Below are 12,676 nucleotides of genomic sequence, written 5' to 3' on the forward strand. Positions count from 1 at the left end.
GCTACCTCTCTCTCTGGGCAGCCCTCCCAGATTTGCTCTGTGTAATTGCTTTCCCAGGGCTGATTAATTGTAGTGAGGGGTGTAGGGTGAGCATGTGCTGGAAACCGTGCCTTTTCCCAGAGAGACCGGTCTCCTGTCTGACAATCTGGGCAATGCTTTGAAGCCTCAAGCTTCGTTTCCTTAATGATTAAGCTTTCATCTAAATTTGGCCTGATCTCTGGCCGTAGAGCAATAGGAAGGATAGTAGACATCATGACTAATTCAAACCACACTAGCAATGCATGGATTAAATGTACAGCACATGTGCCGAGCATTTCGAACGCAAAGCTCTGAGACTTCCCATTCCACTCCTCCTTCCTTTCAGGCTTCCTATGAACAAGGCGTCAACCATATCATTATCCCTATTGGACACGTTTGAGTCTCACTACCTTTTGGACAGGCATTTCACTTGCACTGGCCCCAGCTTTTCCCTGCTTGGAACTGCTGTTGCATGCATGGAGAAGACACAAGCCACAGCTGAGCATCCACTCACATCGGCACTTTCCAGCCCCACCTTCTTCAAGCTGCCAAGTCACGGCCCCTCCTATCCCTGGCAGACACGAACTGTGGTGTACGCGCCGAAAAACAGTTTTCACATAACTTGCTATAACCTCAGGCACTTGCCATTTGAGTTGTCACATCTTACAGAGGAAGAATGCGTTGTTCCGGGTGTTTCAGGGAAGAATGAAAACTCTTTGACCTGTATTTGTAACTCAATGTTTAGCAGTAAACCTCCCCTTTTGGGCTCTTCTACTTTAATACCACATTCCTCAAACCCTGAATGGTGATGAAAGAGTTAAAGGCAATACTGGCTTTGTGTCTACATCAGTATAAAACTTCCCGACTCTTATTTATTGCTATTGTTTTCCTGCAGCGCAAAAGTCACATTCCAGGTCTCATAATCTAGTGTGAAAGCTGGACTCTAACATAGAAGAATAGATGATACGTGCTTTTCTTTTCAGATTTCATAAAAAAACCCCTCTTGTATTAAATGAATCTCACCAATCAGGCCACACAGTAGTTGTAAAAGGAAGAGAAACATCTTAAAAAGTTGATGGTTTTCCTCTATCAAAGAAATTCCATCCCCCCAACCATCTCATAGGTCTTTTAATATGAAGGTGTTTTAAAGATTAGACAGCCCAGAATGTGACAAGTGTGGTTTTAAAATGGAGCAATAATCTAAAAGAATAATAAAAAAGTTTGCAAAGTGTAGTATCCTAAAAGAAAGACTCGTTTAGAATGATGGCGTTACCAAAGAAAGGGAGATATCAGGAAACACGCCCTCACTCGCAGTGACGTTTTCTGTGGCAGGGTGTCCTGGAGAAAGGACAAAGCTGCAGATGTTTAATTGGGGTAAATCCCTTAATGAAGTAAAATGATGGTTTCTGCGGAATGGGGTCGTTTATATGACTCTAAAAACTGTTTGCCCTAAGAGAACGATGATACCTTGCTCTGCATGAGATGGACTTGAAGAATTCCATCCTCTAAATGGCTCCTGGTTTCACACCGCCCATCGTGTTCATGGCTTTCCCCTATCTGAACAGTTCAGTACTACCAGGTACAGGTAAAATGTACAATAAACCAAATAAAAATGTAAAATAAAACCAATCAAAATGTCTTAGTGTCTAGGCACTAAAGAACAGGCTATGGCATTTACTTTTGCAAGCACCTCTGGAGTAATTCTATCTCAGTAGAAGAGCAAGCCTTTAGCCACACCATGGGCTCATACCCTCCCACGGGGAGCCAGCAGCCTCTCCGTTTAACATCACCCTTAGCTTCTGCACTGAGACGAGGACATTTTGAACACCCGTTACAGGTGAGGCGTTTCCCCTCCCGTCACAGACATCGTCATGTAATATTTCCCTGCTCTTCTCCACAGTCCAAACCTGCAACGTGAGATGCATGAACGGCGGGAGCTGCAATGAGGAGTCCTGCCTCTGCCAGAAAGGCTATACTGGAACATACTGCGGGCAGCGTAAGTACCTGCAACGCCGGTGAGCTGACGGGCAAGGCTGTGTTCCTGCAGCCTTGTGACTGAAAAGGTCACCTTGCACACGCTGATGTGCTCTTTGATGTCATCGCTGTACTGGCCTCCCCAATGGAATCTCAGCCCGCTCTCCTTAGGGGGTATAGATATATATAGAGAGATAATTTCACTGTAAATAGATATTTTTGGGACCTTCACTACTAGAAAGACGTTGCATTGCTGGAACATGGCCAGAGAAGGGCAGCGGAGCTGGGGAGGGGTCTGGAGCCCCAGGCTGCTGGGGAGCGGCTAGGAGAGCTGGGGGTGTTCAGCCTGGAGCAGAGGAGGCTGAGGGGAGCCCTCATCGCTCCCTACAACTGCCTGAGAGGAGGGGGGAGCCGGGGGGGGCGGCCTCTTCTCCCCGATAACGGGCGGCAGGACGAGGGGAAATGGTCTGAAGTTGCGCCAGGGCAGGTTTAGGTTGGACATTAGGAAAAATTTCTTCCCCAAAAGGGCTGTCAGGCACTGGATGGGGTCGAGTCCCCATTCCTGGGGGGATTTAAAAGCCGGGCAGACAAGGTGCTGAGGGCCAGGGTTTAGTAGTGGGATGGCAGGGTTAGGGGAATGGTTGGGCTTGGGGATCTGAAAGGGCTTTTCCAACCTCAACGATTCTATGATTCTATATATACAACTATATGTATATACAAATATATATGTATATTAGGTATCATTTCTCTGTAAACAGTTTTAGACAAACAGCATATTCTCTGGGAATGGGCTTTTTGTGGGAAACCTTCAGTTTAGCTTGAATGAAGTCTTCTTTCAATTAGAAGAAGAAAACCAAAAAACCCCAAACCAACCAACATTTTTTTATTATAAATTATGCCTGGGGGGGGTTTCAAGTTTTAGTTCTGTTGATTTGACAACACTGGCTTTCTATAGGGAAACCTCAATATAGTCATTGAAAGAAATGTTACAATGCTTTATGACTCGTTTTTCTATTTTGTCAAGGCATCTATACCTTTCATAAGAAGAAATTCAGTTTTGTCCTCTAGTTTCTTGTGAAAGGTGTTTGACAGTTTTAAATCACTGCTCATGCACGTTGTAGAATTAACAACCAAGCAACTTAGGTGCCGTCTTTAATAAGTGTCTCGTAAGCAAGTATGCACAATAATTTTGAAATAATCACTGCCCAAATGGAACTTTCCAGGTAAGCTTCAAATCCCTGTATCAATGTAAGAATCACTAAAGTTCTCAGTGAAGTCTATGAGAAAATTGTTTTAAAGATGAGCAAAACGCCATAATTCCCCTAAAATTATCCTCAGCTATGACTGATTGTGGTGGTTTGACCTTGGCTGGACGCTCTATCACTTCCCTCTTCAGGCGGCCAGATGGGGAGGGAATGAGATGGAAAAGAAAGAAAACTCATGAGTCAAGATAAAGGAAGTTGAATAAAAAGCAAAAGCTGTGTGCAGTAGCAAAAGGAAAACAAGATTTTATTCTCTACTTCCCATTAGCAGGCGATGTCCACTTCCTGGGAAGCAGGGCTTCAGCGTGCAGAGCTGTTGCTCCGGAAGACAAAATGTCATAAAAGACGAATGCCCCCCCCCCCTCTTCCTTTTCCCTTAGTTTTTATATCTGAGCTGACGCCATATGGTATGGAACATCCCTTTGGTTGGTTTGGGTCAGGTGTCTTGGCTACGTCCCCTCCAAGATCTTGCCCCCTTCCATCCCACTGGTGGTGGGGGGAGAATGTTGGAGACCCAGCCTTGATGCTGTTCGAGCACTGCTCAGCAGTAGCCAAAACACTGGTGGGTTATCAACACCTTTCTGCATGCCGATAGAAAGCACAGCGCTGTGCAGCTTGACCCAATACACTGATTCATTTTTGCTGAAACTTTCCAAAAAGTTTGACTAAAGGCAGACACACCATATGGAAAATTTCATTCTGAACAGCTGAAGGTTGGGAAAATTATAAGTAACAGCAAAGCACAGCTTACAATGGAACGTGCTAGGCAACCTTAATTATGTGCTGCTACCAGCTCCACCTATAATATCCTCAGTAGAGTTTTCATAATGGTTCAGATATTGGCAAGACATCATTGACAGGGTGGGGAACAATGGAGAGTCCCACTGGCAGCGTCCCAGCAGAGCAGATTTCGGCGTCCTTGGCTCTAAGCTGGGTGTAACCTTTGAAGGCTGTGAAATGCAGCAGTACCTGGCCACTCTGCAGCTCCGAGCTTGGCCCTAGAGCAGTGAGGGCCACACTGAGGCATCGTACAGGATTGCTGTGGGCCTCACCTTTCATGAGATTATATTCTCCTCATCTTCAATGTGCCAGTTGTTGGGCAACTGAGTGGCTCAGAGAGTGAAGCTCTGTACGGGAACTTTAGGAAGGGTCCTAAGGGTACTCCTCTCGTTAGTTGTTACAGCTGCTGAGATTTTAATAGGTCAATGGCATCTGTCACAACCAGCAATTGCTCGTCGTGCGCAGAAGCGTTTCTATGTGCTGTTCAATGAGCTTAGCCTCAGCCCAGGACCTAACCAGCACCCTACTCCTTTGACTTCAGTCCTAGACTATTGACCGCAGGTTTTCAACGAAGGGTAGCAGGTCTAATTTTAAGTCAAGGAATACTTGCATGCTGAGACGACTGGTTCTTCTTTGCTTTGGGTACGTGGGATTAAATGGCAAACAAGTCTCCTCTCCTCACATTTCACTGTTGTCATACATTAAACATTTGCCTTTTTGCAGTTTCTCATTTGTATCATCTTGACCTTGACATTTAAATCCCAATGCTGACTTGAATGAACTGAGATTCCAGAGCACAGGAAATCCTCTCAAATGAAATAAGGGTTTATGGCCTTTTTATAAATGGCTTCATTCATAAACAGGAAGTAATTTTCCAGGAAAAAATAGCAGACTTTTCTCCGTGTGTTCACTGTGTGGAGGAGACTCCTGATGGGTGAACAACACGAAGTAGGTGATACTCCAAGTCCTGCCAGCATCACATGTCTCACACCGAGGTTTCACTAAGAGCAGAAATCACTGATCTCTCTTTCCATTTCAAAATAGCTGTCTGTGAAAACGGCTGTCAGAATGGAGGTCGATGTATTGGACCCAACCGATGCGCTTGTGTCTATGGATTCACCGGGCCCCAGTGTGAGAGAGGTAAGGAACACGTTTTCATTATATTATCACCGACAGAGCATAGGATCGGGAGTTGTATATTTAAGTATGCGTATTAAAGATACTCAATTTTATGTGAATTTCTGCTCGATTCCTCTGCCTGATGATAGAGCCTGTAATGACCACCTCCTGCCCAAAGCACTCTCTGACATCCCTGGTTATTCCATGGGCAGGATGTGAAGTGCCCACTGGCTGAAAGGGTGTTTGATGTCTCTGGATCCTCCTCACCCCAAGGTGGCCCCTTGAAGCTGTTTGTTAGACATCAATAAACCCCTATGCTGAGTACAACAAGGGTATTTTTGTCTTGGGCATTTCCCTGTTGCTTGTCTTGATAGCCTGGGAGTGGCTTAGAAATGCCAGGAAGCCCCTTACCACAGCATCCTCATGAAGGGAAGGTGACACCATCAGTCCCTTCCTAAAGTCTAAGAGAGAACGGAAAAGAGACGTAAGCCAAAATTTTCAAGCATGCCAGCGTGGTGGGTTGACCCCAGCCAGCAGCCAAAGACCCATCTGATGTCTTAGGCACTCCCTTCTCCTTTGGGATGGGTAGAAGATAGAAGGAAGGCAAAAAGACTCATGGATCACGATAATATCAGTTTAATAAGGAAAGCAAAAGCTCTGTGTGGTAGCAAAGCAAAATAAGGAATCGATTCACTGCTTCCCATTGGCGGGCAGATGTCCAGCCAATTCCTGGGAAACAGGACCTCCACACCTGTAATGGTGGCTTGGGAAGACAAACGCCACACCCACCTTATATCCTCCCTTCCTCCTTCTTTCCCTGAGGTTTTATTGCTGAGCATGGCGTCATATGGCGTGGAACATCCCTTTGGTCTGTTCGGGTCACCTGTCCCAGATGTGTCCCCTCCCAGTCTCTTGCCCAGCCCCAGCCCACTGGACTGGAGCTGGAGAGCAAGCCTTGACGCTGTGCAAGCACTGTTCAGCAGCGGCTGAAACAGTGGGGTGTTATCCGTGCTGTTTTAGCTACAAAAGCAAAACACAGCACCACGATGAGGAAAGTTAACTCCATCCCAGTCAGACCCAATACAGCCAGCTAATTTTGGTGCCCATCCTGAGTTACCCTGAGCTGGACTTGCAGGACTCTCAGCGTTCACTGATCCTGCTCAGCACCACAAGTACGACTCGCTGCTGCTCCTGCAGAGGAGTCAGGGACCACACGCAGTTAGTGACCACGTGCAAAATGCTGGTTTAAGGACTTGGCCAGCTCGCACAGGAACTCCGTCAGACACGGGTAGACGGCAGTTCCCCGGGCGAGCACTCAGCTCCCTTATCAGTAAGACCATTTCTGCAGCCTCCTGCCTCTCTCACTCTATAGAATCAAATTCCTGCAGCAACTCAATTTATTGCCTGAGTTTGACCTGTCCTGTGTGCTTCAGGAGGCAATTACTTTGGGGTGAAGGAGGTCAATACCATGTACCATCAAAAATTAAAACTAATGATGTCACCCATGCTAACAGCCAATAATTTTCAAATCAACATGGACCTGAGACCCCAAAGGTCAATACTCTAACCTTGGCAAAATTATTTTTATGGTTTAGCACTATATTTACTTGAAAAACCTTGAAAATTATGATGAGAACTTAAGGTTTTCCATGAAAGAACCTTATTTTAGCAAAAATGTTTTGAAGGGAAACATAAGCCAACTTTGGTTTACTGTAAACCTCATGCGGTTTGATGCCAGCTGCTCATCCAGTATGAATCAAAACAGCTCCACTAGGAACCACAGTTTTTACCAGCTAAGAATATGGCTCTTGGTGACATGTGGCTTTGCTATATTTCATCCAGCCAATGTGTGCGGAGCGGCTAGATCAGATTTACATTTGGGCAGTGTGGGTATGGCTGAGGTTTTGGCCGAGACACAAAGTTTCTCCCTTCCCTCTTGGCTTAGATGGACATCTCACGACACTGCTCTGATATGATTTTTGGCAAGGGTCAGAGTGGCACAGAGCAGAAATGAAACTGAAACATGAAGCCAATGTGCAAACTCGCAGGATTAAGATCAAAGCACCCTGGAAATATTCTGCTTTTCTAGCCTCTCATTTTCCCGAGATGGGGCTAATTCTGTTTAACTCCATGTCCAAGGATTGGACTGCTCTTGCCTTTAATGTTTTTTTTTTCCAAGTTGGGGATTCTTGGCAATGTGATTTAGAGGGTGAGATAGGAATAACAGTTGGTTTCCGGTAGCCCAGGCATCAGTCAGCCCTGCTTGAACAGCGGCCAGCAGAAATCCGCAGAACTCAACATAGTTGTCCAACGTTCCCTGGGTTGCAGAAGTATCCACTGAACCTAATGGTGCAGGTGCCCCATAAAAGGCCTCTGCTGTGGTTTAAGCCTCACATTTATTGGATGCAGAGAAGGGAAAGCTCTTTAAAAGCCTCCGCACATATTTACTGAAGTCACCTTTCATGGTTCCAGTCTCCTTTGTACTCTCCTGCAAACAGATATAGCGGTTGAGCACTGCAGTTATATATTCTTTAAGCTCTCTCCCTGCCTTTTTCTAGCACACATGCACGTGCAGATATGCATTGCTTTAGTTATGGAGGGGTTTATGGTAACAGCCTTTCTCCTTTGAAGGCTCTACCTTGCAAGATTCCTTCCCTTAAACCCCTAAACCCGAGCTCTACAGCTGTATCTGTAAAGCTGCTTTCTTTTCCAGCTCACGGGGATCTAAGGTATTGGGATTCATCAGTTGATATGGACATTGGCTGTGTTTGAAAAGAAAGATGGGAATTTCTTCAAGAAACTTCTGGATACAGCAACGTCAGGGGGGACTGAAAAATCCAACTGTGTCCTGACCCTGTGTGCATGGTAGCAGAGGGAGTAGGGGAGAGAGTGGAAGAGGCAGGGAAAGGAGAGGTCTTAGCAGGGGCAGGCTTTGGAGACATCTTGTAATGTATAAAATTCTTTAAATAAAGAGAGCATTTTTACAAAGCCTTTAGAGATTTGGTTTAGTCCAGACTTGTACTAAGAGACAAAACAAGCTCTCCAGCTGTGTATACACAGGTCTTCCCTGCCAAGACAAACAGAGTGCTTGCTTTGCTAAGAGATGTTAAAAGTTACACTTTTCAAAGAGGCTCCTGGCTGGGCGGTCTGTGAGTTTGCAGCCAGGTGAGGTGGTTGTGACTGACCTACCAAGAATAATGAGTGTGACGGTGAAGAACTTAACCCTTCCAAGGAGAAAATGAATTCCGAGGAGAAAATGAATTCCTGCTCCATCACTAGGCTGGGTAAGATGGAGTCCCTAAGCACGTCAGACTTGCTGGAGACATGACCGCTGTTGAATTTCTGTTCAGTTTCTCCATTTAAGGCAGCCGTGGTATTTGATGTGTTTATAGGGATCCTTGGGAGTCTCCAGTAACGGGCGACTCAAGTAGCGGGTTTGGAGGCAACACGGATCATCCATAGCTCTCAGTTGTAGCTCTGAGTCTCGTTCTTAAAGATTGTTTTGGGGTTTTTTTTGAAGAAAGATTGATTCAAAGCAGAGCCTGAAACCCACTGGCTTCGTCTGTAGGAAGGACAGGTTTCAGCCCAAGGCTCCGTAGGGATGCTGTCGTAGCACGGCTGGGTGCGTGGCCGGGTACTCTGGAAATTCCTCAGATTCCTGCCTGCATCTCTGCGGGCAGCGAGCTTCCACGAATGCCAGTGACTGTCTAGTGAGATGTCATTCACCTTCCTCCTTCCCACTCAGAGAAGCTACTGCCATGTTTTTCGTGGGGAACCATTGCTCACTACTAAGGGCAAGCACTCTGCTGGCGTGAGGCAGTAAGAATGCGCTCTAGCATCGTTGTGTCTGCTGCTTCCAGAGCACAAAATGAGAGATTGTCCTGGCTACAAAGAAAACGACAGGCAGTTTAAGCTGGCTTTCGCTGCCTTTTGGGAAAGAAAGCAGAGATAATGTGATACGTACAGGCATTTCCCTCCATTCTGTGCTGTGAGATGATTCCTGATAGGAACCATCTGGGTTGGCAGAGCAGACCGCACTCCGCCTGCAGAAGAGAGGATGTGTTGTAGGATACATCTCTCCATCTCTCCCAGCCCCATTACTGAAATGGGGCAGTTGGTTTGAATCGTAGCTGGATAACGTGGAGATGTTATGTTCGTTGCATTGGACAAAGCAGTATGAGCTCTGCTCCTCCATCCTGAGTCTGGCCCACTGCTTGCGCTCGGTTGGGCATTGCATTGCCCTGTTACATTTCTCTGTAAAATAATAGACATTTTGCTGCAGCACAGGGACCGTGAGGAGTCACCAAAGGGTTGCAGGATGACAACCTGACCTTGAGCCAGCAGTGTGCCCTTGTTGCCAAGAAGGCCAATGGCATCCTGGGGTGCATTAAGGGGAGTGTGGCCAGCAGGGCGAGGGAGGTTCTCCTCCCCCTCTGCTCTGCCCTGCTGAGACCCCACCTGGAGCACTGGGTCCAGTTCTGGGCTCCCCAGTTCAAGGAGGATGAGGAACTCCTAGAAAGAGTCCAGAGGAGAGCAACTAGGATGATAAAGGTACTGTAGCATCTCCCCTACGAGGAAAGGCTGAGAGAGCTGGGCTTGTTCAGCCTGGAGAAGAGAAGGCTGAGAGGGGATCTCATCAACACCTACAAATATCTCAAGGGTGGGGGTCACGAGGATGGAGCCAGACTCTTCCCAGTGGTGCCCAGCGCCAGGACAAGGGGCAATGGGTACAAACTGAAACATAAGAGGTTCCAGTTGAACTTGAGGAAGAACTTCTGTGCTCTGAGGGTGACGGAGCACTGGCCCAGGCTGCCCAGGGGGGTTGTGGAGTCTCCTCTGGAGATATTCAAAGCCCACCTGGACAAAGTCCTGTGTAACATGGTCTAGGAGAACCTGCTTGAGGAGGGGGGTTGGACTGGATGATCTCCTGAGGTCCCTTCCAACCCTTGCCATTCTGTGATTCTGTGGTAAATGAACTGCTGACGGTGATAAGAGCATGACTGAGGTAGGGCTGTGTGTTGAGATACAATCAGCTGTGCATTTGCTCTGATTGGTGTTCCCAAATAAGCCATCTCCAGGCTGGAGCCACAGCATTACATAAACCATAAGATGCCTCAGGCTGAAAAGTTGTGTGAAGAGACCAGTTCATTGGGAGGGATAGACTTGATCCAGTTCATGCTGCTGTGGTGGGCTGGTTCTGGATCAAGAGCTGGTTTTGGTTGAACACACTTTATAGCTTGAGGACTGGACCCTCATCAGCAGTGCACACGCTGGCAGGAGCAGATAGTTGGCAGTGTCACGGGAGGTGGGATGTCCCTTAGCAGTAAAGTCTTTCTTGTAAAATGTGGCAACCTGTGAAAGCAGGGGCTGACCCAGGTCCTTCTGCTGAAGCAAGGCAAAGGGACTGAAAGCTGGAGGAAAACAAGTTCAAATTGGAAAAACCAGATCATGTTTGTAACAAGGAGGTTGGTTTCGACTGGCTGTCTTCCTCAGGAATGTGCTGGAGCCCCCTGGCACTACACAGCCTCACCTTAGACCTCTGTGGGTAGATGTGTCCAGTTGAGCACAGCGTGCCATGAAATTTTAGAGATGATGGAGTGATAACAGCACCGAGGGGCAGGGTTCACTGACCAAATGCAGACATTGCCTTTAGGTGAGCGTATACAGAGCAGTGATTGGTTCTGCTGCAGACATTTGGACTATGGACTTCCCTACATTTAATAAGTGAATCTCATCTCTGGAGTCTTCAGACTGAGAGGGATGGGGTTTTTGAGGACCTGTTGTGGCTAATCCATATGTAGGAGGGTTTTGGCAAGAGTCTCTGGTTGTCGTGCACTGGCTTGTTTGATGTTGGACTTCAGACCAATTCATCCTTACAGATTTAAAATCAGTAAATGCCTAACCAGTGTAAAGTCGGTTGTCTGTAGGCTTCACGCTGCTGCAAGGCACGATGCGGTGCCATGATCTCAGATGATGGCATGTACAGAAGGTAATGCCACGCAGAGATACTAACTTAGAATCAGAGAATCATTTAGGTGGGAAGAGACCTTTAAGATCATCAAGTCCAACCGTTACCCTAACCCTACCAACTTGTTTCAAAGAACACAGAGCTGCCATTAGTCCAGCTAATATCTGTGCTGAGGAGTCAGGACTCTCTGAAAAGCTTGTTAGCTTTGCACAGTCGCCGTTGTTTCTAGTGTGGCCGTGAGCTGTCCCTTTGCTCTCTGGAGGCGTGCTTCCCTACAAGGCTTGGGGTATCAGTTTAGACTGGCAAGCGCTGAAAAATGTGCCCATCTGTGCTGATGAAAAGAAGGCATTCAAACCCCACCGATCTATCTGATTACAGAGTTATTTAGGGCTTCAATTTGATTTTATTTTGCTATAACTATAACAAAAGATAATTTCACTTTTAAACTAGAATAAACTAAGTTCCCGAATGCTAAGCGACAGCTTCTGCTGGTATACGCTCAACAAGCGGCGTGTTCAACAGCTGAGGGCTCTGGTAAGAGGCTGCTTTGTAACGGGAGCAATCTAACTGCCTTCACACTTCATTCCGGAAATACTCCACTTCAGAGGTAAATACCTTAATAGCTAAGTACTCAGAGAACCTTAGCATCATTTCCTCCTTCTACTTGACATCTTCAGGGATGAAGAACTAGTGAATGTGTTGTACAACCCCAGCAGCCTTCGGTAACATGAACTTGCATTACATCAGTGTTGGAGGAAAAGCTGCAGTACAGAAAAAATGAATCTGTGGGGAGAGAGGCCAATTTTTTTTAATAGTTTTACAGAAAAATGAAACGTTTTGATGTCACATCTCTGATTTCACCTTCCTTCAAGTAGGAAAAAAATTTGTTGTTAAAAGGTGACAATGTTTGACTTGGGTGAAGGTGTGGAAGCTCCTCCTGCATTCCAAGGATTAGGTTTGATTTGGGTTTTTTCCATCTGAATGCTGAAGGCTTCACTGTGAATGCCAGTTTCTACCTCTTAGAATCATAGAACGTTTTGGGTTGTGAAAGAACATCTTCTTTTACTTTGGAAAAAAAAATTTTAGGGTAACATTCTTGATCTTCATGGATCTTCATGTCTGTGGTTCCTATGATTTGTCCCGTTCAGAAGGCCCTTGCTAAGTCTGCTAGGTTTGCATGTCCTCTCCTCTTAATGGTGCAAGGTTTTCAAATGTTTAACCAACACCTCATGGGGTGGTGTTCTTCCATGCAAACACTTCTGGGCTGAGTTGAAAGCCAGCTGTGCTTTTGAAGCCTTGCACGGTTGTTCCCAAGTCCTGTATCCCGTGAACAGCCTTGGAAGGGATTGTGTCCATGTAAAGACAGTAGCAAACTTAAAAATGGCATCCAGTGTCTGGGTTCTGGCTCTTCATTAGCCAGTGCAAGAAAACAAAGCCCTATCATTGTACAGAGTGTTTCAAACATGTGAAAAAAAGCAAGGATTAGAGCCGGCACAGGTCCTAGACGTGTAACGTCTACGGAAAAGGCAGGGAATATCTCCTGGTCTTCCATAGT

At 46.3% G+C, this 12,676-nt stretch overlaps 1 protein-coding gene across 1 annotated transcript in view; it reads left to right on the forward strand.

Moving 5' to 3' along the window:
* The window catches only part of LOC104124402 (fibrillin-2), a 121,153-nt gene that overhangs the window by 22,849 nt on the left and 85,628 nt on the right, over positions 1–12,676 (forward strand). The window contains 2 exon segments of the mRNA XM_035892341.1: positions 1,919–2,014; positions 5,079–5,174. Coding sequence (XP_035748234.1) covers positions 1,919–2,014; positions 5,079–5,174 — 192 coding nt within the window.

The sequence above is a fragment of the Egretta garzetta genome, unplaced genomic scaffold, assembly GCF_000687185.1.
Source record: "Egretta garzetta isolate BGI_Z169 unplaced genomic scaffold, ASM68718v1 scaffold4, whole genome shotgun sequence".
Lineage (NCBI taxonomy): Eukaryota > Metazoa > Chordata > Aves > Pelecaniformes > Ardeidae > Egretta > Egretta garzetta.